The sequence below is a fragment of the Capricornis sumatraensis genome, chromosome 1 (genome assembly GCF_032405125.1).
Source record: "Capricornis sumatraensis isolate serow.1 chromosome 1, serow.2, whole genome shotgun sequence".
In the NCBI taxonomy this organism is placed as follows: Eukaryota; Metazoa; Chordata; class Mammalia; order Artiodactyla; family Bovidae; genus Capricornis; species Capricornis sumatraensis.
Window position 1 is genome coordinate 95,634,270 of NC_091069.1, and position 27,406 is coordinate 95,661,675.

Consider the following 27,406-nt stretch of genomic DNA (forward strand, 5'->3'; position numbering starts at 1 on the left):
ACATGAGTGTAGGGTTTAAAGTAGGAAGGAGGGGCAAACAGAGGGTGTTCAGCCCCATTTCTAGAGGAAAGGTATTTGTTCCTAGTTCCTAGTTCTGAAAGACTGTCTTCCACCAGGGTCAGGGAGAGGCTGATGTATTCCATGGCCTGTGGGCGTGTATGGGGGACTAGGCGGGAGACACAGAAGTTAGTAAGATTTGGCTCTTGGCTTGAAGGAACTACCATCTAGTGGGGGGAGGCAGCTACTTGGTGTGTGGTAAGTGCTGACAGAAGCATGTGTAAGTTACTGTGGGAGCCTCAGGAAGGGAGCACTGGTCAGTCTGCCAGCCAGGTCAAAGAGGAGGTGACACCGAGCTGATGCCGGAAGAAGAAGCCGGAGACCCCAGAGAGGCTGGGAATTAGAGCTGCATGTGCAAAGCTCAGAAAAGCATATTAGGAAAGCAGGAAGGGCTTTTGTGGCCAGAATTGGGCAAGTGACAAGAATGAGGTGGGAACCATTAGGCTGGGTCTTCTTTCTGCTCACCTCCCAAAGTGAGCTGTCCCAGTCCCAGCTTCCCAGCACTGCTTTGGAGCCCATGATGGCTCTGCTTGACCATCTAAGGACTTGTATCACTTAACGTCTGCTCAATATATTTTCTGTTCTACCTGAGGGACTAATTTGTTTAACTTTTTATTTTGATAGAATTTTAAAACTTACAGAAAAGATTAAAGAAGAATACCTGGGACTCCCATGTACCCAAATTGTTCACATTTTGCCTTATTTGCTTTATCATTTTGTCTGTGTGTGATATTTTAATATATGTGTGGATTTTTTTCTGAGCCATTTGAGATTAAGTTGGAGATACCGTTTGTCTCTAAATACTTCAGTGTGTATGTGTTCTAAGGACAAGGACATTCTTTTATACAATCACAGAATAATCATCATGTCAAGAACACAGAGATCGCTATGATATGTTCTTATCCACATCCATATTCAGATTTCATCCGTTGTCTCAGTCATGTACTTCATAGCTGTTTTTCCCCAGTCCGTGATCATGCATTTTGCTGTCCTGTCTTTTAGTCTCACGTCAGCTGGGAGAGGTATTTGCTTTTCTTGTCTTTGAAACTTTTTGGAGAGAACAACCCAGATGCTTTCTAGCCTGGCCTTTAGTCTCAATTCATCTGATGTTTCCGCATGATTAAGTTTAGCTTATATGTTCTGGTTGAAGGTCTGTGTATTATATCCTTCTCCTCAATTAGTGTATCAAGAGGTACATGATGTTGGTTTGTCCCAGTATGGTGATAACTTTGATCATTTGGTAAAAGTGGTGTCTGCCAGATTTCTAAGTTGCTGTTGTAACTAAGTCATTTTTAGAGAGATGTTTCGCCAAGCCTTCATCTGCTATTCGTAGCCTCCACTGATGAGTTTCTATATCCTTTTCTATGTTTTATTCACATTCTACTGTAAGGAAGAGCTTTCCCTTCCAGTGGGATGAATTCATGCAAACTCGCTTCTGCCTCTTTGCCTTACTTTTAACTTGCTGGACTGGAGCCCCAGCCCACTTCCTCTGGTGTTCTCCCTCTTCGGTGTCCTTCGGGTGGACATCAGCTGAAAAATGGTGGTTCTGGGGATTGGGAAGCAGCGTGGATCTTCTTCCTAGCAAGAACTCGCTTTTCATAGGCATGAATGGCTCGGTGCGGGGCTAAACATGGGCTGTATGGGATGATCAGAGCTTCCTCAGGCCTGGGGCTGGGCTAGGAAGGTCGTCCTGTCTGCCACCTGCGCTCAGCCTGGGCTTGAGTGAGGACAGTAATAGGCCAAGAAAAGAACCATGGATTCCTTCCCACGAGAAGCCGTGCTGGGCCCTTGTGCAGACTGAATTTGTTAGTCAGAGGTGCTCGTCCCCTGCCCGTCACACACACTTGGCCCTGCTGGCGCGTTGCTGCGTGGCTGCTTAGTTAGCTTTCTCCTCCTGGCGGAAGGCAAAGGTTCTGGCGTCACTTTGGTCGTCGTTGAAGACCTTTACGTGTATCCTCAACAGATGCTTGGTTTCAGGGGCCTCTCATCGGTGTAATCAGTATGAGACCCAGCGAGGATCTGAGCAGCATTCAGACATCCACGTTAGGCTCTCTTAGAGATCCGCTTCTGTGGTGCAGCCCTCTGGGAGAGGAGGTGTGGGGCGACGCGCTGAGGCTCAGGCTCTGTCAGAGACAGGGAGAGCAGGGCTAGGTGTGCCTCTCACTGGCGTGGCACAGGACAGTGTGTTTCATGTATCGTGGCTCATCTTTTTCCCTCTTCTTCCTCCTCCCCTCTCTCTCTCTTCAGACAGGCTCAGAGCTCAGCCCAGTTGATGGACCTGTTCCAGGTCAGATGGACTCAGGGCCAGTGTACCATGGGGACTCACGGCAGCTAAGCGCCTCAGGGGCGCCAGTCAATGGTGCTAGAGAACCTGCTGGACCCAGTCTGCTGAGCGCCGGGAGTCCTTGGCAAGCAGACCAGAAGCCCGACTGGGACACAGCCCCAGGACCAGCTCACACCGCTCGCCTGGAAGATGCCCACGATCTGGTGGCCTTTTCGGCTGTGGCCGAAGCTGTGTCCTCTTATGGAGCCCTTAGCACCCGGCTCTATGAAACCTTCAACCGTGAGATGAGTCGTGAGGCTGGGAACAACAGCAGGGGACCCAGGTCAGGGCCCGAGAGCTGCTCTGCCAGCAGTGAAGACCTTGACACGCTGCAGACGGCCCTGGCCCTCGCTCGGCATGGCATGAAACCGCCCAACTGCAACTGCGATGGCCCAGAGTGCCCCGACTACCTCGAGTGGCTGGAGGGGAAGATCAAGTCTGTGGTCGTGGAGGGAGGGGAGGAGCGGCCTAGGCTCCCAGGGACTCTGCCTTCTGGTGACGCTGGCCTCCCGGCGCCAGTCACCGGGCCGCTCCTCAACTCCGAGGTCCCCCAGATGCCGCCTCTGGAGGGCCTGCCCCTGTCCCAGAGCGCCCTGAGCATCGCCAAGGAGAAGAACATCAGCCTGCAGACTGCCATTGCCATTGAGGCCCTCACACAGCTCTCCTCTGCGCTCCCCCAACCTTCTCACGCCACCTCCCAGGCTTCTTGCCCCCTTCCCGAGGCCTTGTCCCCTCCTGCCCCTTTCAGATCTCCCCAGTCCTACCTCCGGGCTCCCTCATGGCCTGTGGTCCCTCCTGAAGAGCACCCATCCTTTGCTCCTGACGGCCCTGCCTTCCCTGCAGCAACTCCGAGAACAGAGTTTCCTGAAGCCTGGGGCACCGACACGCCACCGGCAACCCCCCAGAACTCGTGGCCCATGCCTCGCCCAAGCCCTGACCCCATGGCTGAACTGGAGCAGTTGTTGGGCAGTGCCAGCGATTACATCCAGTCAGTATTCAAGCGGCCCGAGGCCCTGCCCACCAAGCCCAAGGTCAAGGTCGAGGTGCCCTCGTCCTCCCCGTCCCCCGTTCTCCAGAGGGAGGCGCCCACACCGTCCTCGGAGCCTGACACCCACCAGAAGGCCCAGACGGCCCTGCAGCAGCACCTCCACCATAAGCGCAGTCTCTTCCTGGAACAGGCCCACGACACCTCCCGCCCGCCGCCCCCGGAGCTTCCTGCTCCTGGCTGGTGGGCGCCACCCAGCTCACCTGCCCCTCGGCCTTCCGACAGACCACCCAAGGAGAAGAAGAAGAAGCCCCTGGCACTAGCTGGAGGTCCTGTGGGAGCTGACAGAGCTGGCCCTGGGATCAAGCCCGGTGTCCGGAAGCCCATTCACATCAAGAAGTCCAGGCCACGAGAAGCGCAGCCCCTCTTCCCGCCTCTGCGGCAGATCGTCCTGGAAGGGCTGAGGCTCCCAGCCTCTGAGGACGTGCAGGCTCACCCACCTGCCCCCGTCCCCACCTCACAGGGCTCTGTTGTCCCCCTGCCCCCAGAACCTTCTCTTGCGCTATTTGCACCTAGTCCCTCCGGGGACAGCCTGCTGGCCGCTACTCAGGAAATGAGGTCTCCCAGCCCCGTGGCAGCCCTGCAGCCAGGCTCCACTGGCCCTCTTCCCCCTGCTGATGACAAGCTGGAAGAGCTCATCCGGCAGTTTGAGGCTGAATTTGGGGATAGCTTTGGGCTTCCTGGCCCCCCGTCTGTGCCCATTCAGGACCCTGAGAACCAGCCAACTTGTCTCCCAGCCCCCGAGAGCCCTTTTGCTACCCGCTCTCCCAAGCAAATCAAGATCGAATCTTCAGGGGCTGTGACTGTGCTCTCAACCACCTGCTTCCATTCAGAGGAGGGAGGCCAGGAGGCCACACCCACCAAGGCCGAGAACCCACTCACACCCACCCTCAGTGGCTTCCTGGAGTCGCCTCTTAAGTACCTGGACACACCCACCAAGAGTCTGCTGGACACACCCGCCAAGAGAGCCCAGGCCGAGTTCCCCACCTGTGATTGTGTGGGTAAGTCCTTCTGGCTGGCAGGGAAGGGCAAGGGGATGAGGCCCGGTGGGCTTGGATTTCTGGGCTCTGACTTTGATTTGGGAAACATTTGCTGTGTGCCGGCCACCACACTGGGGCCTGTGGACACAGAAGTGAGCACTCAGGCTAGTGGAGAAGACATTGAAGGAAACTGATGGTGATGCTGTGTGGTATATCGTGTGTCAGTGGTGGTGCTTTGTCGTACAGATTGAGGTGAAGGCGTCGTGGAAGCCTTCCTGTGGGAGGTGGTGCTTGTGCTGAGGCCCGCAGGGCTGTCCGGTGGAAGGAAGATGTGCTGAGAAGAGGGAACAGCTTGGGCAACAGCTTGGTGCCCGTGACAGGGTAGGGCCTATTTCGATGGCTCTTGGCCCGAGAAAGCAAAAGGGAAGGAGTCTGCGTGGGGATGAACGAAAGGCGGCTCGAGAAGCAGGCAGGGCCCAGGTCTCGCATGCAGGGCCCAGGGAGCCCCGCTTGGGAGTTTGGCTTAATCTTACTGGTAATATGTAATGAGCTCCTGAGGGTTTTAAAGCACCAATCATCAGCCTGTGCTTCTGAAAGACTGTTCCGACTTGTGGGGAGGAAAGATGGTGGTTGGGGGGGCCTGTAGGAAAGGTATTCTTGTGAGCCAGGCCTGGACTGAAACAGTAGGTGGGGAGAGGCCGCAGAGTTAGTAGCCTCTGAGGAGGGGGCTGTGGGGGCGTGGACAGCTCAGGTCTCTGGCTTGGTGGCAGTGAGCACTGAGAACGCATGTTTGGAGAAGTGGCGAGTTCTGTTTGGACAGCCTGAGTTGAAGGGCAGAGAGACTGTAGATTGGGCCCTGAGTTATGCATTTGGATGTAGTTAATTTCAGGTGATGGTTGAGGCCCTGGTGTGGATGAGAGCACTGAGGAATTGGGTCTGTTTCTGAGCCTTGCCTTCTGGAAGAGAAGCAGGGCACCGGGCCTCTGGAAGGCTGCTCTGGGGGACTTCGCTGTCTCGGGGGAGGTCATGGATGCCTCAGGGAACTCCAGGTCCACTATAGAAGGTGGATATCTGCTACTTACTGAACATTCCGTAAAAGATGTGCATGTTTCAGATGTTGGCCAAAAAACACATTGAGACCGATGATGAGCATGTTGAATTGCTGCGATCTTATGATACACTGATAGATCTTATGAGAAGGCTGTCTGCTCTGCTTGTTTAAATACACTGTAATGTTTGGTCAATTGTGTGATTTGTTAGGCTATTGTATCTCAGTTGATAAGGAGAAGCTGGGCTGTCCTGCCTGCTCCAGCTATCCCAGACTCCTGGGGTACAAGACAGTGAGTGGGGCTGGCGACAAAGAATCTCTTGAAGAACAAGGAAAAGTTGGCCTCAGTGCTTCCATCCAGGGGTGCACAGATGTGCAGCGTCCTGCCAAAGGCTCACAAATGTGCCCTGAGATTGTGGTTTCCACTGAGGGCTGACCCTCTTCATTATTGGGTCTAATAATGATGTGACTTTGAGGGCCCCTTATTTCCCAGCATTTGGGGGACACTTGTTCTGATCATAGGACGTGGGGGGCCCCCTTTCACTCTTCATGTTTGTAGATGTCTGGCCTGTCTTCCTTTTGTTTAGGGCTTCATTTGCTGTTTCTCCTCCTCCATGGAAGGAAATATTCTTATATAGGGCTGAGGACATAGTTGATCCATGATAAATATTTAATTGTGGAATTCAGTGATACAGCTATTGGGATGAAATACTATGTTTGGTCAAACTAATTTTTTTTAAACTTGAATTTTAATCCCATCACTTCCCCATGCCTAAAATGAAGGGGATAGTAGTACCCGGTCACCAGGGTTTATCTGAGCATTAAATTAGTTAATAGAGGTAAAGCACTTAGGACTGTGTCTAGCATGTAAGAAGCACTGTAAGAGTACTTAGCTATTATCAAGCCTATCAAGTGCAAAAAAGCAAGAAAAGGATGTAAAAACATAAATATTATGAAGGAAAAAAAGTGTTGGCTGTTACTTTATTGATCTGTCATTTATTGTTTACGTAACCCGGTCCTAGTGACCAGTGTGATAAAATTTAAGAGAAATGGTTTAAGGACATCGTGGTCTGCTTAAAGAGACAACGTAAACAATGAAATACCCAGCGGCCCAGTCAGCAGGTATCTGCCAGGTGCCTGTGCTGTTATGTGGAAGTGGTTGAACTGCCATAGTGCTCTGAAACACTAGGCTTGGTTGTCATCTTGGAGGGCAGTGCTTTGCTTAGGAAGCTACTTTTCGGAGCTGGGTTTTGAAGACTGTAGTGAACATAGGTGGGGCGACGTGAGAAGGTAGCCACCCTAGCCCGAGGAATTCGTGAGCGTGGTTAAGGAGCAAGCCCCTGGCACATGGTAGACCTGAGCCCTCAGGGTGCGCCTGCATTTCTTAGGCCAGAGGAGCCCCCCAGTGGATAGGACAAGATTCAGCTTGAAGCTCCTGAATGAAAGCAGGGGCAGTAGAGAGTCGGCGTCAGAGAAATCCAGCGTGGCAATGGTGGCAGCCTGTTGCCGGGCAGGGTTAGGGGGGTGGCAGGGGCAGTGGGCAAGAGGTAAGGGGAGCACCACCACTCGTTCTTCGTTACTCCAATTTGTATTTTATTTACATGTAATACGGATAAAATATTTGTATGCTATCTATTGCTAAACAATTAGAACCAAACCCACCTTGTGTTGTTAAATGTTAAATTGTGGAAAAATGCTGACAATGAAAACAGCAGATACAAAGAATATTTAAATGATCAGCTCACCTAGGGTTAAAACAAGAATAGAGAGGGGACTTCCCTGGTGGTCCAATGGCTAAGATTCCATGTTCCCAATGCAAGGGGCCTGGGTTCAATTCCTGGTCAGGAAACTAGATCCCATGTGCTGCTACTAAAGATCCTGCATGCCACAGCTAAGACCTGGCACAGCAAATAAATCAACATTTTTTAAAAGGTAGAAAAAAGTCTAGGAAGAACTACATCAACAGTGGGATTAAAATTCAAGTTTAAAAAAATTAGTTTGACCAAACATGATATCTCATCCCAATATCTGTATCATTGAATTCCACAATTAAAATATTTATTATGGATCAACTATATCCTCAGCCCCACAGAAGAATATTTCCTTCCCTGGAGGAGGAGAAACAGCAAATGAGGCCCTAAACACAAGGAAGACAGGTCAGATGTCTACAAACATGAAGAGAGAAAGGGAGGGGGCCCCAATTCCTATGATCAGAATAAGTGTCCGCCAGCTGCTGGGAAATAAGGGGCCCACAAAGTCACTTCTGGTCAGACTGTGAGGGACTTTCCTCTCCTTATGTTTTCTGACTTTTCTGTAATGAAATACGTATTTTATAACCAAAAAATATTTTTGAAAATGCCTCCTCCTAGAAGTGGCCCAGAAGATGGATTGGTGAAGAGTGACAAGCCTGTGGCAGGAGACCAGTTAGGAAGCTGCTGAGAACAACAATAAGAACTACAAAAGTAGTAATAAAGTGGCAGAGGAGAAGCTTGCTCTATTCTAGGCACTGTGCCAAGTGCTGCTTTGCAGGCACTGCCTCGTTTAATCCTCTGTAGCATCTATATGAGATAGATACTATCAGTAGTTCCATCATAATGATGTTTTTTCATTTCTTGATGTTTCCTGCTTTCTTGCAAAATTAGATTCAATGACTTTGCCAAGTCAAAGAGCTAGCATGGTGGAAGTAAGATTTGAACCTAGGCAGCTGGACCACTGTGATTACTGTGATTTACTGTGATTAAAATTGTGTCACTGAGAAATAAGTCCAACTAAAATAGTGGTGTTAGACATGGAGAGGGCCGAAGAAGGAAGGATTCACTTGGAAACAGTTTCTGGAGGTGCTGAGGTTTTTGTTAAAGCCTGGACAGGTGGTTTGGCAGAATTCAGCTGGTGTGGTGGAATTTATCTCTGTGAACTCAAGCTTGGGACAAGGGCTAGGAATGAAGCTTGTTCAGTCTGGAATTAATGTCAGGTGGGAACCATCTCATATTCCAGAAGCTCAGCCTCTCAACAGTGGTATGTAGAAAGGTGCAGATGGCAGGAAGCATTTTCTGTAGAAGTGCCAGTGAAATTTGGGGATGCCATTAAGCTCTCATAACAGATGTTTTACATATGGGAACAACTTTATAAAAACATGAAAAGGTCTTAGAGCATAGCAAAAGAAACCTAATGTTCAAGCTCCGTGGTGATTTTTGCTAAATAAGCAACTTTGGCCAATATGGGCACCACTAGGTAACCAGTAAGCCAAGCACCAGGAGCATCGTTTTGCACTTGTATGGAGATTACAGGTTTTCTGAAGGCATGGCTGGGATTCATCTCTACTTGTTCTCTGAATCTTGAAATACTGCAATTAAAGGTACCTTTTGGGGCTTCAAAAAAATAAATTTAAAAGACCTGAAAGGAGATGCTTTACTCCAAAAGGTACTATGATATGTACAGACTTGGGAAAACATGGCCCAAATTGAAGTTCTGTATTGAAATATTGGGAGAAGAGAGTATGGATGCATTTGTAGTATTTGGAAGCACACACTGGAGACTCTTCTAACCACAGCTTAACCTTCCTGTGACACTCCTGTCAGAGGCAGGATGGCTCACTGCAGTGACTGTTGGCTAGGCCCTTTATGTATTTTATCTCTTCTCAGAAATGGGGACATTCACAGGACAGGGAATGCGTCCAGACGATGTTTTTGTGGGGAAAGCATTCTTGGAGGTTATCTGCCCGTCGTTTTATAGGTAAGGAGACAGGTCCGTATCAGCTTTCACATCTTGCCTGCTGTCTGTGAGGAGCAGTCCACAGGTCCCTGGAGACATATAATGACAGTGAAAGCAGGAAGTTGAGACAGATTTTAGAGGCTGTTTTCATAGGAATGCTGTGTTCTGTTCAGTTGATCATCTTGCCCTAAAGTAATGGCCAAAGATCAATACTAGAAGAACATCTCCTTGGCTTCCCTGGTGGCTCAGTGGTGATGCAGGAGGTAGGCCAGGGAGATCGCACGTGCCCCAGAGCAGCTAAGCCTGGGAACCCTAGCACCCGTGCCCTGCAGCCAGAGAAACCACTTCAGTGACACGTGCGCACGCCGCCGCTGCAGAGGAGCCCCTGCTCGCAGCCACTGGAGAAAAGCCTGCAAGGCAGCCACAAATAAATAAATAGAATTATAAAAAGGAAAGCTGCTGCTTTGCCTGGAACGTGGTGAAAGTTTGGATGAGGGGTGAATGTTGTCCAGCAGATGTGGCTGATCGCAGTATCCACGGGGTGACTTCAGTGTGAGCCGCAGTTTTGAATGGGAGACGTATCTCTGTCTACAGTGAAGTCTATTTCCCGTAAGTTTTTTGCTGCGTCAGGTCTCAGCTGCGGCATGGGGGAATCTTCGTCGCTCCGCGTGGGAGCTTTCCTTGCAGCACACAGACACTAGAGCTGTGGCGCACGCACTCGGCAGTGCAGTGTGAGGTCTTGGTTGCTCTGCAGCCGGTGGCATCTTGGATCCCCAACCAGGGGGTGAACTCGTGTCTCCTGCATTGCAAGGCAGATTCCCAACCACTGGACTACTAGGGAAGTCCCCATTACCTACGGTTTTTATGAGAATATAGTTCCCTTCTTTGTATGAAGTTTGATATGAAAAAGAACTTCATCTCTTTTAAAAGTCTTCCTGGTGGTTCAGATAGTAAAGAATCTGCCTGCAGTGTGGGAAACCGGGGCTCAATCACTGGGTAAGGAAGACCCCCTGGAGAAGGAAATGGCAACCCCTTCCAGTATTCTTGCTTGGAGAATTCCATGGACAGAAGAGCCTGGCAGGCTACAGTCCATGGGGTCTTTTACTGTTTTGGTTTTTTTTGGCAATAGAATATTTGTATACCAGTATATGGTGGGGAATCTGACTGTATAGTGGGTCGGAGGGACTCAGAAAGAACTTCTGGATGAAGTTTTGTCTTATCTTTTAAAGGATACGTAGAAGTTTAGTAGATTCATAGGGAGAAGGTACAGTGTTCTGGGCAGAGGGACATAAAGATTATAGAGATGAAAAACCACATGAAGATGTGGAGATGAGAAAGCATGGAGAAATACAAGAAGTTCTGGTATGACTGGTGTGTTAGGTGAAAGATTGGGAGTGGCTGGAGAGGAGAGTTTCAGGGGAAGAGGGGATGATACCAAAGGCAGAGAAACCAGTTTGCAAGCCCAGGCAAGAAATAATGTGTGCCTAAAGTAAGAATGGGACTTCCCTGATGGCTCAGATAGTAAAGCATCTGCCTACAATGCGGGAGACCCAGGTTCGATCCCTGGGTTGGGAAGATCCTCTGGAGATGGAAATGGCACTCAACTCCAGTATTCTTGCCTGGAAAATCCCATGGACGGAGGAGCGTTGTAGGCTGCAGTCCATGGGGTCGCAAAGAGTCGGATACGACTGAGCGACTTCACTTTCATTTTCAAAGTAAGAATGACATTGAGTAGGAGGGAGGAAGAGGAGGGGTGGATAAAAGAAAGAATAAGGAGAATTAACTGATTCAGTGACCTGTTGAATGCAGAAGTAAAGAAGCAGTCACAGATGACTCCTGAGGTTCCAGGACTGGGTGATGGTCGTGCTGTTCAGCAGGATCTGACATACAGCAGGGAAGCAAGCTTGGGCATCTGCCTTTGAGATGTCTGTAGGACCAGCAGGGGTGCACTTAGTTGGATCTGTGAATTGGAAGTTCTTCAGCTTCCAGTGGTGGTAGTTGGAGTCGCAATTATAGACATTTCACCAGGCTGACTGTGTAGATCAAGAACAGAGGATACTAACTTTTATGGCAGAGACTCTCACACAGGAGGCCCTGAGGGAAGTGTGGAAGAGATGTGGGAAGTATAATTGAGGAGAGATTAGGTTAGAACAAACAGATAGTTCTGGAGAGCTAACAGCATCACTGCTGAAGATGGGTCAAGATTTCATGCCGGGTTCTTCTTTGTCTTACATGATTTGTTGTTAAATATGCGTGCTCGTCTTTTCAGTTAAATCGTAGGGTCCTTAAGAACCGGAACTGAATGTTGTATTTCTAAAGCATCTAGACTGCTGCTGATTTTATGGTGGTGCTCCACATATTTTGTGCTCAACTGATTGGCCTTATTTTACCTCTATATTAAGTTCTACAAAGATATCAGATAGATTTGGGCATAATCTCCTTACCTTTAATCTTTATCATCAGTGAGTGTGCCCATTGTTATGGAAGCATTTCTGTCTGCTACCAGCGGGCCTAGTTTGCTGCTCATGAATTCACAGGCAGATGATGGAGGTTTTAATTTTAAAAATGTTCATCTGGCACACCTGATCCAGGATGGGGCCCAACCATCTGCCTGTGAGAATTTGTAATTACCAGGAGGCAACATTCTAGCAGTTATTGATTTTCTTGCAAATGGAATTAGTTACATAAACTTAAGGTATTTGGCTTTATGTCTACTAAAATTACATCAGGAAGCTGAAGTGTTGCATAGGATTGCTTGGGAAAGATGGGTACAATAAAACCTTTGTGTGATCTTGACACCTATGCATTAGTTATCAACTGTCAGTGTTGTAAAGAAAAGAAACGCCTGTGCCTGTATCTCTACATGGCTGTGAGGTTCCCCAGTGGAAAAGTGTGGGTGCCCTGATCTCTGTGTAGAATGGGGTAGAGAAGGTAGAAGGTTCTTTTAGAATTTAAGGACTCCTCTTTCTGTTAGGCAGTAATGAGTAGTTTCTTGTGTTTAATCTCTCTTCCTGATAGCGCAAAGGATACATTACATTCTTTCCCCAGCCTAGTGCAAAAGTGGAACAGAGCATATTTTTCTATTTTGAGAATAAAATTAAGTGCACAGGGCAAAAAAAAAAAAAAAAAAAAACGCACCTAGAGCCACATAACTAGCATATTCTCGAAAATTGGATTTTGCTCTCCTGAGCTCTACCCCAGAGCTTTCCACTGTGTATTTTAGGAAAAAACATCATTTCTCTCACTGCTCAAAGTGAGACATAAGAGATTTTACTTTAAGAAGAATTGAGCCATCTCCTTGCCCCGTCACTTTACCTCTGTGAAGAAGGAAGAAATACTACGCTAGGCACTAAAAGGAAAAGTGATGACTTAATAGTAAGGTGGTAAAATATTCCTTTTCTGAAATGTGGCGAAAGGAACCAAGACAAACAAAAATAGAAGAGAAAATTTTATCAACTGAAATCTGAAAATGGCCCCAGTCTTAAACGATGAATTCCAAGGGCTATCTGCCAGCTGACAATCAATTTGAATGGAAATAATGATGACACGAGGTGTATACAACTCCCAGTGTCGGTGGGGGGGGGGGGGGGAAGAGTGGAGGTCAGAAGGAGTCCGCAGCTTGGAAGGGTGGGCTTAAGACCACCCATGTAGAAGGCAAGCACTTAGGGAGGTTGGAATGCTGATAGGCTCCGTTTCCTAGCCTATTCCAGTTTCTGATGGGGTTAAGGTCTGGGGTGAGGATGGTTGGCTGGAGAGTTGAGGAACCATATGTTAGGAGCCAGCCTTGTAGCCCAGGGCCAGCAGCACCAAACAAAGGCCATTGTGCAGAGAAAAATATTTGCTGAACCACCTAACCGACCATAGGACTTTATCTCGATCAGAGTGACCAGTCCAGTCCTATATGAGAAAATAAACCAGAATCTTAGCATCAGACCAGAGCACAGCCCATACAGATTGAGAGGCATTGGCCCCAGTGAACAGAGCGCATAAAGGTGAAATTTCCCAGTTGCAGCTGTTCACAGCCAGATCCAGATCCTCCTGGGCTGCTGAACTTTTGAGCTAATAATTGAAACCTCTGCAACAGCTAATTCTCCAAGCTTAGTTTCTAAGGGAAGAATTTGAGTTAGTGTCCAGGTAAATACAAAAGAATAAGGAGATTCTACCCATTCTGCTTTTAGGCAAATGAGTCTAGACTGGTGACTTTCAACTGAGTGCTGTTTACCTCCTTTTTACCCCAGGGGACACCTGGCAATGTCTGAGGACAGTTTTGGTTATCACAACCAGAGAGGTTCTACTGGCCTCTAGTGGACAGAGGCCAGGGATGCTGTTAAACATTCTGCAATGCACAGAACAGCCACCCCCACCTCCTGCCCCTCAATGAAGAATTATCTAGTCCAAAGTGTCAGTAGTACCAAGGGTGAGAACGCCAGGAGGTAAACTTCCTCCATTGAGTGATTAATTAATAAGTAAAAAATCCAATATGTAACCCATTCAGATTCTGTAGGGGAAAGTGGAAAGATTAAATATAATATTCAAATGAAGACTTGCGTTAGGAAATAAGAGTTTGAAGAACTGAATTATACCTTCAGGGAAGTTCATTGTGAAACCAGAAATGAAAGATGAGCTTCTAGATTAAAATTACAAGGAAGTCACAAGAGGAATGGATTAAACTGTGCAAGAAGCATAACGTTTCACAAAGCACTTAGAATATCCTGGAAGTGGCAAAAAGCAGAATCAGAGTTAAAAAGCAAATCAGTGAGGAAGAGGGACAGGCTTGAAAGATCACTCAAAGTGAGAACAGAAAATAGAAATGAACAGAATCAGAGTGGAGATAAGGGATACAGAAGAGAGACAGAAGGGATCCTCTACACAGACTAGTTCTGTCAGGAATATTGGGAACATTTGCTGCTGTTCCCAACGAAATCATGGAACAAATTGAACAAAGGCAGGAGTCAAAGATAAAATAGAAAATGTTTTTGAAATGAAAGAAAATAAATAAAAACCAACAAGCAATGATCTAGATGAGTTTCAAGATGCATTTCAGGGATGATGGATTTCCTACTAATAAAGTAACCAAAAATTAAGTTGGTTATACATACTTGGTTTTTTAAACGTTTTTTTTTTTTTTTAAGATATACTTTTTAAATGACCCTGTAATCCCACTCATGGACATGTATCCAGAGAAAAACATGATCCAAAAGGATACATGCCCCCCAGTGTTCACTGCAGCACTGTTTACAACAGCCAAGACATGGAAGCAAACTAAGTGTCTGTTGACAGAGGAATGGATAAAGAAGATGTGGGCCATATACACAGTGGAATATTACTCAGCCACTAAAAGGATGAAATGCCATTCACAAACACACGGGTGGACCTAAAGACTGCCATATTCGGTGAAGTAAGTCAGAGAGAGAGGGAGGAATACCTCTTCTATACCTTTCAGAGAAATACCCTGTGGAATCTAAAAAGAAATAATACAGATGAACTTACGGAACAGAGACTCACAGACTTAGAGAATGAGCTTAGCGGTTGTCAGGGTTGGAGGGGAGGGATAGTTAGGAAGTTGGAGATGGACATGTACACATTACTACTAATATATGTAAAGTGGATAACCAACAAGGATCTACTATATAGCATGTGGAACTCTGCTCGATGTTATGTGGCAGCCTGGATGGGAGGGGAGTTTGGGAGAGAAAACATTCTCTTAATTGAAACATACATAGGAAGATATATAAATCTCAAGCATATCTCCGAGATACTGCAGATTTGGTTCCAGACCACTGGAATAAAGTGAGTATCACATTAAAGTGAGTCCCATGGAATCTTTGGTTTCCCAGGGCATATAAAAGTTATGTTTGCACTATACTGTATTCTGTTAGGGGGGTAATAGCATTATATATATATATATATAATATATATATACATACCTTAATTAAAAATACTTTATTGATGAAAATGCTAAACATCATCTGAGCCTTCAGTGAGTTGTAATCTTTGAAACAGTAGCATTAAAGATCACAGATGACCGTAACATATAAAATAATGAAAAAGTTTGACCTATTGTGAGAATTACCAAAATTCAAAGGAAAGCAAATGCTGTTGGAAAAATTGCACTGATAGACTTGCTCATCTTAAGTTTGCAAGGAAGTTTTAGTTTGTTAAAAAAAAAAACAACCAGTATCTGTGAAGCACAATAAAATGAGGAATGCCTATACAGCTTTACAAAAAGCATGTCTTTGTGTAACCACATCAAGATCAAGAAACAGAACTTTATTATCTCCCTGGTGGCACAGTGGACGATAATCTGCCTGCCAGTGGAGGAGACATGGATTCAGTTCCTTGTCTGGGGAGATTCCATGTGCACAGGGCAGCTGAGCCCGTGAGCCACGACTCCTAAGCTCATGCGCCATAACTGCTGAAGTCCACACACCCTAGAGCCAGCAGGCTGCAGCTGCTGAAGCCTGTGTGCCTAGAGCCTGTGCTCCAGGAGAAACTGCTGCAGTGAGAAGCCTGCACACTACCACACAGAGTAGCCCCCACTCATGCAACTAGAGAAAGCGTGTGTGTAGCAGCTGAGACCCAGTGCAGCCAAAACTATAAATGTTTTTTAAAAAGTGGAGTAATCTCAGCGAGGTTTTCTTTTTTAAAATAATTGTGTTTATTTGGGGCTGTGCTGGGTCTTGGTTGCTGAACACGGGCTTTTCTCTAGTTGCAGTGAGCGGGGGCTGCTGTCCAGTTGCAACGCACAGGCTTCTCTTGGTGGCGGCTTCTCGTTGCAGAGCATGGGCTCTAGGGTGCTCAGGCTTCAGTAGTTGCTGCAAGCAGGCTCAATAGTTGCGACTCACGGGCTCCAGAGTGCAGGCTCAGTAGTTGTGGTACACAGGCTTAGTTGCCCCGAGATGTGGGAGATCCTCCCGGATCAAGGATAGAACTCATATCTTTTCTATTGGTAGCCAGATTCCTTTTTGAAAAATACTGTTGAGGGCTTCCCTGGTGGCTCAGTAATAAAGAATCCACCTGCCAGTGCAGGGAACACAGGTTCGATCCCAGGTCTGGGAAGACCCCACATGCCTTGGAGCAGCTAAGCCTGTGCACCACACTGCGGAGTCTGTGCGCTGCAGCTTCTGAAACCCAAGTGTGTAGAGCTTGTGCTGCACAACAGGAGAAGCCACCACAATAAGAAGCCCGTGCGCTACAACGAAGAGTAGCCCCCGCTCGCCGCAGCTAGAGAAAGCCCACGCCAAGCAGTGAAGACCGGTGCAGCCAAAAATAAATTTTTTTTTTTTTTTTAAGAAACAGAACTTTACCATCACATCAGAAACCTCTGTATACCCCTCCCTAGTCACTTAACACCTGATTCCCTGAATCAAACTGTGGCCTGCAGACCAATTCTGGCTTACAGCTGTGAGCTAAAAACAGAATGTTTTTAAATGTTTTTATATTGCTTTTTAAAATCAAAAGAAGAATAGTATTTCATGACTCATGAACATTATATGATCAGATTTCAGTGTCCGTGAAGTCTTCATGAGACACAGTCATGCTCATTTGCTTATGTTCTCTCTGTGGCTGCTTTGGCACTGCTGCTAAGTCGCTTCAGTCATGTCCGACTCTGTGCGACCCCATAGACGGCAGCCCACCAGGCTCCTCCAACCCTGGGATTCTCCAGGCAAGAATACTGGAGTGGGTTGCCATTTCCTTCTCCAATCCATGTATGCATGCTAAGTCGCTTCAGTTGTGTCCGACTCTGTGCAGCCCTGTGGACAGCAGCCCACCAGACTCCTCTGTCCACAGGATTCTGTAGGCAAGAACACTGGAGTGGGTTGCCGTTTCCTTCTCCAGCTTTTGCACTACATTAGCAAAAATGAATAGTTGCTGTAGAGACTGCATGCCCTGCAAAAGCCTTCAATATTTGCCATCTGGCCCTTAACATAAAAAGTCTGCTGACTCCTGTCCTAAGGTAGCTACTGTTCTAACCACACTGATCAGCTTTGCCCGCTCTTAAACTTCGTATGTGTGTATGGTTTTATATTCTGGCTTGTTTGGTTCAGTGTTTGTGAGGTTCATCTGTTTGTGTGTAGCAATAGCTCATTGCTATTCCGTTTATTAGTATTATAGTATACATTTAAATGTTATAGTATTTATTTATTATAGTATTAGTACTATAGTATTCCATTTTATGAATATACTGCCCTTAATCCCTTAGATTGTTGGTAGTCTTTTGGGTTGTTTCCAGTCGGGGGTTATTATGAGTCATGCCGCTGTAAGACATTCCTATATACATCCCTTGGTACATGCATGTACACACGTATATGCTACTGTTGGGTGTATATCTAGGACTGAAATTGTACGTGTTCAGCTTTAGTAGGTACTGTCTGTTTTCCAAAGTGGTTGTAGTGGTTTAAACTCCCACCAGTAGTACTTCACATCTAAACCAGCAAATGGTATCGATGGGCTTTCCGCCACTGTGGTAGGTGTATCGTCATATCTCGTTGTGCCCTTAATTTGCATTTCCCTCATGATTAATGTATGTCCTCTTTTGTAAAGTCCAAGCCACTTGCCCATTTCTCTGTTGTATTTCTTTTTCTTATTGATCAGTAAGGGTTCTTTTTTCTGGATATGAGTTCTTTGTTGGATGTTTGAATTCCATTTCTTGGGATATTGAGATTAAATGTTTGACTTAAGAATTCTGTGCCCAGTAGAGTTGCCATGCATGTGTAAAGGCTTCATAAAAACATTTCCAAACATGTTAGAACTCAAAATTTTTTGGAGGTGAATCAAATAAGTAGCAGATCAGGAAAGTGTGATCTGTGGTGTGAAGGGGCTGGCACTAAACTCTAAATGTATTGTTTTTCTGAAACAAAAGGTAATGTATTTATTTACACTATACTTGAACTTTGTTTTATATTAAATATCTCTTTTATAATAGAGGGGAAAAACATGTTCACAACGATACCAACAAAAACCAGGAGGTAAACTGAAGGAAGAAGTATGAGAAATTGTGTAAGGGTGCTGACTCCTTTTTTCCCCAAAGTACTGTTAGCATTACTGAAAGCATACTGTAGATTGGTGGGGCAGGGGGAAGTAAAGGAAAACACAAAATCCATTTTAAAAGATAGGAAAGAAAACCAGGAAACGTGGAAAACATAAAATGACAGAAGATCATGCGTATGTTACAGTAATAAATAGAATCAGCTCACTACTGGATTTGATTAATAGCATTAGACAACACCAAGAATACTAACAGACCTTATTTCGCTATGGGAAAACAGAAGCATCCATTTGTCACTGATTCAAAGCATATACTATATTCTATAAACCTTGTGAAATCTTGTCACCTGTCTGGCACTGTAACTAAGTGAAAGCCCATTGCCACACAAAAGACGCACATATATCCTTATGTATGTAAATATGTATGCAAACTAGAAGAATTAAATTCGAGACTATATACTAGTTTTATGGGGCTTCCCAGGTGGCGCTAGTGGTAAAGAACCCACCTGCTAATGCAAGCAGGAGATGTAAGAGACGAGGGTTCGATCCCTGGATCAGGAAGCTCCCCTGGAGGAGGACACAGCAACCAACTCTAGCATTCTTGGCTGGAGAATCCCTGTGAACAGAGGAGCCTGGCGGGCTACAGTCCATGGGGCCGCAAAGAGTCGGACACGACTGAAGCGACTTAGCACAGCACAGCACTAGTTTATAACTAAGCATGTAACTGCCTCTAAGTCCAGTTTCTTCCCACAGAGTATCTTCTCCCCCATAAGGCATCGAATCAAAGGAAAGATCTATATATATTTATCGGTTCAGTTCCGTTCAGTCACTCAGTCGTGTCCGACTCTTTGTGACCCCGTGAATCGCAGCACGCCAGGCCTCCCTGTCCATCACCAACTCCCGGAGTTCACTCAGACTCGCGTCCATCGAGTCAGTGATGCCATCCAGCCATCTCATCCTCTGTCGTCCCCTTCTTCTCCTGCCCCCAATCCCGTATTATACATATTGGACTTCCCTGGTGGCTCAGAAGGTGAAGCGTCTGTCTACAATGTCTTCTTTGTATACATTATATTGTATACATAGTATACATAGTATGTGTGTATTATACATACATACATTTTTAATATGTATGTATTGTATGTTTTTAATATATATGTATTAATATATTTTAAATATATATACATAAAATCAGGGAAAGGGATGTAATTAAGAGAAATAAGACTTCTAAAGGACTACTTGGATGCCTTGTAAACTGCAAGGCATCCGTATAGGAAAAGGGAGAGAATTTTCCTTATAGGAAAGGAAGAGAATGCCTTTGGTTTTGCTTGGCACTTGGAGCTGTGTCTGCCTTTGTGTGTTAGTGGCCGTCCCAGAGGATCCTGACCATCTAATTTCCAGGTTAACTTGGTCTCTTCCCTCCCCCACTCCATATATACATCCTTCTTTAATCCTCTCTGTCTTATGGTTCAAAATTGTGTCTGTTTGGAGCAAGTCAGTTTTAATCCTTTCATTGTTTTAATACATTTAAACATTGATAGGTTATGGACTGTGCCAGGTACCTTCCATCTCACGTAATCCTCAACAATTCTAAAATATAGAAACATTACTTTCACTGCCTAAAGCTCCCAAGTATTGTGTGACTTGGGCACAGTCATACAGTTTGTTTGGCAGAGCCTAGACAGCAGCTGTGTATTGAGTTCATATTATACTCCAAATACTGCACTTGGCCCTTTATGTATTTTACACAAGAAGGTGTGAGGATTAGAGAGGCTAGGAAGATAATTCATCACAGTTGCCCAGGTCTCTGTAAAATCTGTGTTCATTCTGCTGTGACATGGTAACAATAAAAATGTGATCCCTGCTTTGATACTTTTGTTGTATGCAAGGTGCTCTGGGAGTCCAGAGGGAAAGAAGAAGTCTAAAAAGGCTTCACAGAAAAGGTGGCATTTAAACTAGGCCTTAAGAGATGAGTTTTCCAAAGAAAGAAAGAAGTGAAGGCACTGTTGCCAATGGGAAAAGGTGTTTCAAGACACAGGAGTATTGCATGGTTGTGTAAAAAGGAGATGCAAGGCTGAGAGGTATGCAGGGATGACTCCTTGGGAGCCTTGTGGACTGTGCTCTGGAATTGGGTTCTGTCTTCTGTCTGGCATGGAACTGGTCTGATCACATTTCTGTTTTGAGTCTAACTGGTATTGGGTAGGATGGTCTTTGGAGGACTGAGACCAGTTAGGAGACCATGACACTAATTCAGAGTGGGAGGAAGCGTCTCCATGAGCAGAAACCGTAAGCAGCAGACACCTTCCATCAGTTAATTCCTCTACTGATGGACACACCATGGCCAGCCATTTGTTTGTTTTCAACCACAAATCCAACTGAACTCATTTTCATAAACCTAGTCTTATCCTTAGTGTGGGTAATGACATAAACACCTTTATGTGTGCATATATACTGATGGATGTGTGTTTGTGTGTGCATACTAACACATTATACACGCTATACTGAAATTTGCTTGTTTTCCCATTTGAAATATCTTGAAGGTCATTTTTTGGTCCGTAAATCTGGAGCTGCTTATTCCTTTTGGTAGATGCTTAGTATTTCATTATATGGATGTGCTATAATGTATTTATTACACATAATGTATTCTGAACATTTAGGTTTCTGATATTTTGCCATTACAAATAATGCAGTGAGCATTCTTTTATATACATATCACTTTGTACATATGTACATATATCTGAGTTCCTAGAAATAAATTCTTAGAAGAATTTGACATTCTTTGAAATTACTGAGGCAAGCAGATTGGGCATTTGTAATTTTAATATATTGCTAAATTACTTTCCATACTGCCTGTTTTCCTGTACTCTAACCAACATGAGGAGTTACCAGACTTCGATGGTGATGCATCTGAAAGGTAAAACTGGTAGTTTATTGTACCCTTACATATGTTTGACCCATTTTCATTCCCTTTCAAAGAACCAGTTTTATCCTTTTTTCTTTTACCTCTTGTATTATTGACCTTACTTCGCTGGAGGAGCGCTTGATAATGTTAAAGAAAGCAACCATTTGTCTGGTGTGAGATCCAAGTATTTCTCCCCAGTGTGGTGTTTTGTCTTTTGACTTGACTTTTGGTAGTTATTACTTAAATTTTTCTTTAGTTATATTTATCAGAGTTTGGAGAGTATCTGTGTGTATTGGCTTCAGAATTTCATCTTAAAGAAGACCTTCCCATTTCCATGATTATTTTTTTATAACTCATCCATTTTTTTTTTCTTCTAGAACTTGTATAGTTTAACTTTTTGTATTTAAATCTTTCAACCATTTGGAATGCATTTTGGGGTAAGGTATTCAGTACGGATCAGATTTTTCCCCAGTTCCAACACTATGCATTAAAAAATGAATCCTTCCCTGATCTTCTTATATGTGGGTCTTATCTTACCCAGCTAGACCATAAACTTTTTAAAGGCCCAATTAGTTATTGTTCTGTCTTGCTTTCCCCCTGAAACTGAGCATAATGTTCTACCTAGAATAGGTGCAACATTAATTTTTTACCTTTTAAAAGTTGTGAATTCCATATATTGGCAAGTACACAAAAGATTCATGTACAGTTTAATGAACATTTATGAAATGAACACCTGTGAACCACTGTCTGAATCAAGTTGCAGGCCATTTCCAGTTCCCAGAAATCCCCTGTATGCCTTTCCCAGTCACATTTCTCTCCCATCCCCCAGAGGCAACCACTCGCTTGACTTGTGACAATGATTTCATAGTTTTTCTTTATATTAAGATTGAGCTATATGAAATTGCCAGTTTTTTGTAGGCAAAAAAATCATTGAATAATTTAGACCTGTGTATGGATCTCTGTTGGTTGAACCTGGTTTTGAATATTATTTAAATATAGTCTTACTGTATGTATTATGTGCTGTGCTTCTGTCACTAACTGTGGTGGTGTGGTACTCAACAATGTTGCTGCAGTTTGTCAGTTCTCATTGCAGGATGTATGCTGTTACATGACTCTACTGTGTTTTCTGTGTCTATTTCATTGTTACTGGATTATGGGTTGCTTCCAACTTTGACTGCTGTGAATAATGTTGCTGTGAAAATCCTTGTGCGTGTTTTGATGCATGTGGCCAAGAATTCCTCTAGGACAAGCAAATTAGGGTCCCCTGTATAGTGTGTGGTTTGTTTTATTTAAAAAAAAAAAAATAATAAAACATTCTTCCTTGGAGAAATTCTTTTCTTTTTTAAAGGAGTTTACCTTATTCATCGGATGTGCTGCGTCTTCACTGCTGCTCGGGCTTTTGTGGTTGTGGCAAGCGGGGGCTGCTCTGAGTCGACGTGCAGGCGTTGCCGTGGCCTCTCTCATGCAGAGCACCGGCTCAGGGGCACATGGGGCTCAGCGGTTGCAGCTCCTGGGCTCTAGAGCGCAGGCTCGATAGCTGTGGTGCCCGGGCTTAGCTGTTCTGTGGCATGTGGGGTCTTCCTGGGTCAGGGATCAAACCTGTGTCTCCTGCATTGGCAGGCAGATTCTTTACCACTGAGCCACCAGGAAAGCTCTGTTTTTAAAACTTTTTGCTACGAAATAATTTCACATTTATAGAAGAGCTGCAAAGTTGATGCAGAGTTCCTGTATGCCCTTTACCCAGTATACCCTAACTATAAATGTCTGACATAATTATGGTACATTTAACTAATACCTTAATGTTGGTACAGTAGTATTAACTATAGACTCTGGATTTTGTCAGTTTTTCCACTAATGTCCTTTTTCTGTTGTAGGAACCATTGCAGAATGCCACATTGTGTTTAGTTGTGTGTCTCCCTAGACGTGACACAAAGTTATCGGCCGTAGTACAGCATTTTACAGTATTTGTGTAAAGTTCTTTTGTTTATAGCGTTACAGTATCCAGTCAATATAGCATTTTCTAGAGTTACTATTACATAGTCTTTTTTTCTTTCTCTTAGAAAAATTCATATAAAACTTAGCCATGTTGTTGTATGGATCAATTTTTTTAAATTGTGGTGAACTTCATATAACATAAAACTAAGCGTTTTAAAGTAAGCAGTTCAGTGACATTCAGCACATTCAGAGTGTTGTGAAATCATCACCTCTGTCTAATTCCAAGACACTTTCATCACTCCAAAATAAAATCCTGCGCCTATTAAGTTGTAACTCTCCATTCCTCCCCCCTCCCAGCCTCTGGCAACTGTGATTCCCGTTTCTGTTTCTCTGGATTTACCTACTCTGGATATTTCATTTGAATGGAATCATGCAATATATGTGATATCTTGTGTCTTGACTTTTCCACTTAGCATAATGTTTTTGAAGGTGTCTCCACGTTGTAGCTTGTATCAGTAATTGATTCCTTTCTTTTTTTAAAATTGTGTTAAGATATATTTAATATAAATTTTGCCATTTTAATCATTGTTTAGTGCACAGCTTAGTGTCATTAATTACATTCGCAATATTATGCAATCATCACCACTATCTGTTTCTAAAACTGTTTCAACACTCTAAACAAACTCCGTACCCATTAAGCAATAACTCCTCATTCCTCAGTCCTGCCAGCTGCTTGGTAACCTCTAATCTAACTTTTTCCTTAATGAATTTGCCTATTCTAGCTATTTCATATAAGTGGGATCATACAGTATTTATCCTTCTGTGTTTGGCTTATTTCACATCAGGAAGCTTGCACAAGCCTCTTATCCTCATCCATCAGAGGGCAGACAGAAGGAGCAAGAACAGAAAACTAACCAAAATGATCACATGGATCACAGCCTTGTGTAGCTCAATGAAACCATGAGCCATGCTGTGCAGCGCCACCCAAGATGGACGGGTCATGATGGGGAATTCTAAGAAAACATGGTCCACCATAGAAGGGAATGGCAAACCACTTCAGCATTCTTGCCTTGAGAACCCCGTGAACAGTATGAAAAGGCAAAAGATATGACACTGAAAGATGAGCCAGCCGCCCTGGCCAGATCACTAGGTGTCCATATGTTATTAGAGAAGAGCAGATAAATAGCTCCAGAAAGAATGAAGAGTCTGAGTCAAAGCAGAAACAACGCCCAGTTGTGGATGTGTCTGGATGGTGAAAGTAAAATCCAATGCTGTAAAGAGTATTGTTGCATAGCAACCTGGAATGTTAGGTCCATGAATCAAGGTAAATTGGTAGTGTTCAGACAGGAGATGGCAAGAGTAAACATTGACATTTTAGGAATCAGTGAACTAAAATGGACGGGAATGGATGAACTTAATTCAGATGACTGTTGTATCTTCTACTGTGGGCAAGAACCCCTTAGAAGAAAGGGGGTAGCCCTCATAGTCAACAATAGAGTCTGAAATGCAGTTCTTGGGTATAATCTCAGAAACTACCAAATGATCTCAATTCATTTCCAAGGCAAACCATTCATCATCACAGTAATCCAAGTCTGTGCCCCAGCCACTAATGCCAAAGAAGCTGAAGTTGAACAGTTCTGTGAAGACCTGCAAGACCTTCTAGAACTAACACCAAAAAAAGATGTCCTTTTCATCATAGGGGATTGGAATGCAGATGTAGGAAGTCAAGAGATACCTGGAATAACAGGCAAATTTGGCCTTGGAGTACAAAATGAAGAAGGGTAAAGGCTAACAGAATTTCGTCAAGAGAATGCACTGGTCATAGCAGACACCTTCTTCTAGCAGCACAAGCGATGACTCTCTGCACATGGAGTTCACCAAATGGTCAATACCAAAATCAGATTGATTATATTCTTTGCAGCAGAAGATAGAGAAGCTCTATACAGTCAGCAAAAATAAGACCAGGAGCTGAGTGTGGCTCAGATCATGAGCTCCTGATTGCAAAATTCAGACTTAAATTGAAGAACATAGGGAAAACCGCTTGGCCATTCAGGTATGACTTAAATCAAATCCCTTATGACTATATAAGTGACAAATAGATTCAAGGGATTAGATCTGGTAGACGGAGTGCTTGAAGAATTATGGATGGAGGTTCATAACATTGTACAAGAGGTGGAGACCAAAACCATCCCCAAGAAAAGGAAATGGAAGAAGGCAAAATGGTTGTCTGAGGAGGCCTTACAGATAACTGAGAAAAGAAGAGAAGTGAAAGGCCAAGGAGAAAGGGAAAGATAAACCCAACTGAATGCAGAGATTAGCAAGAAGAGATAAGCAAGCCTTCTTAAGTAAACAATGCAGTGAAATAGAGGAAGACAATAGAATGGGAAAGACTACAGTTCTCTTCAAGAAAATTAGAGGTCACAAGGGAATGTTTGATGCAAAGACGAGGACAGTAAAGGACAGAAGCAGTAAGTGCCTAACAGAAACAGGAGAGATTAAGAAGAGATGGCAAGAATACACAGAAAAACTGTACAAAAAAAATGTCTTAATGACCTGGATGACCACGATGGTGTGGTCACTCACCTAGAACCAGACATCCTGGAGTGTGAAGTCAAGTGGGCCTTAGGAAGCATTACTACAAACAAAGTTAGTGAAGATGATGGAATTTCAGCTGAGCTTTTAAAAATCTTAAAAGATGCTCTTAAAGTGCTGCATTCAATATGTCAGCAAATTTGGAAAACTCAGCAGTGGCCAAATGAAAAGATCTGTTTTCATTCCAATCCCAAAGAAGGGTAATGCCAAAGAATTTTCATTCCAATCCCAAAGAAGGGTAATGCCAAAGAATTTTCAAGCTACTGCACAATTGTGCTCATTTCACATGCTAGCAAGGTAATACTCAAAATCCTTCAAGCTAGCCTTCAACAGTAGATGAACCGAGAACTTTCAGATGTACAGGCTGGATTTAGAAAAGACAGAGGAATCAGTGATCAAATTGCCAACATCTATTGAATCAGAGAAAAGGCAAGAGAATTCCAGAAAAACATCTGCTTCATTGACTACACTAAAGCCTTTGACTATGTGGATCACAACAAACTGGGAAATTCTTAAAGAGATCGGAATACCAGATCACATTACCTACCTCCTGAGAAACCTGTATGCAGGCCAAGAAACAACAGTTAGAACCAGACATGAAACAACAGACTGGTTCAAAGTTGGGAAAGGAGTACGTCAAGGCTGTATATTGTCACTCTGCTTATTTAACTTCTATGCAGAGTGCATCATGCAAAATGCCAGGCCGGATGAATCACAAGGTGGAATCAAGATTGCTCGGAGAAATATCAATAACCTCAGAAATGCAGATGACACCAACCTAATGACAGAAAAAGAAGAGTAACTAAGGAGCCTCTTGATGAAGGTGAAAGAGGAGAGTGAAAAAGCTGGCTTAAAACTCGACATTCAAAAACTAGGACCGTGGCATCCGGTTCCATCACTTCATGACAAATAGATGGGAAGAGAATGGAAATAGTGACAGACTTTATCTTCCTGGGCTCCAAAATCACTGCAGATGGTGACTGCAGCCATGAAATTAAAAGACACTTGCCCCTTAGAAGAAAAGCTATGACAAATCTAGATAGCATATTAAAAGGCAGAAACACCACTTTGTTGACAAAGGTGTGTACAGTCAAAGCTGTGGCTTTTCCAGGAGTCATGGATGGATCTGAGTTGGATCATAAAGAAGTCTGAGTGCCCATGAATTTATGCTTTCGAACTGTGGTGTTGGAGAAGACTCTTGAGAATCCCTGGGACTGCAAGAAGATCAAATCAATCAATCCTAAAGGAAATCAGTCCTGAGTATTCATTGGAAGGACAGATGCTGAAGCTGCAATATTTTGGCCACCTGATGTGAATAGTTGACTCATTGGAAAAGACCTTGATGCTGGGAGAAACTGAGGGAAAGAGGAGAAGAGGGTGACAGGGGATCAGATGATTGGATGGCAGTATGGACTCAATGGATGAGTTTGAGCAAACTCAGGGAGATAGTGAAGGATAGGAAAGCCTGGCATGCTGCAGTGCATAGGGTCACAAAGATGGGACACGACCGAGCAACTGGACAAGAACAGCAGAATGTTTTCCAGGTTCATCCATGTTGTAGCATGTATCAGAATAAATCCTTTTTATGGTCAAATAATATTCCATTGTATGGATATATATGTTCATCTGTGTTGATGGACGCATCTGCTAGTTTTCACCTTTGGCTCTCGTGAATATGCTGCAATGAACACTGCATACAGGTCCTGTTGGCGTCCTTGTTTTCAGTTTGTTTGGGATCCGTACCTTAAAATGGAGTGCTTTGCTAACCTCTGGTTTGGATTATATGTAGTGATAAACTAAATGCCAAAGTGGTTAGACCTCAGTCTTG

At 44.4% G+C, this 27,406-nt stretch overlaps 1 protein-coding gene across 2 annotated transcripts in view; it reads left to right on the top strand.

The window, feature by feature from the left end:
- TET3 (tet methylcytosine dioxygenase 3) overlaps window positions 1–27,406 on the top strand; it is a 101,965-nt gene that overhangs the window by 47,908 nt on the left and 26,651 nt on the right. For both annotated transcript variants that reach the window (XM_068982870.1, XM_068982877.1), the window contains exon 3: window positions 2,305–4,426. In XM_068982870.1, coding sequence (XP_068838971.1) covers window positions 2,305–4,426 — 2,122 coding nt within the window. The remainder of the gene's footprint in view (window positions 1–2,304; window positions 4,427–27,406) is intronic.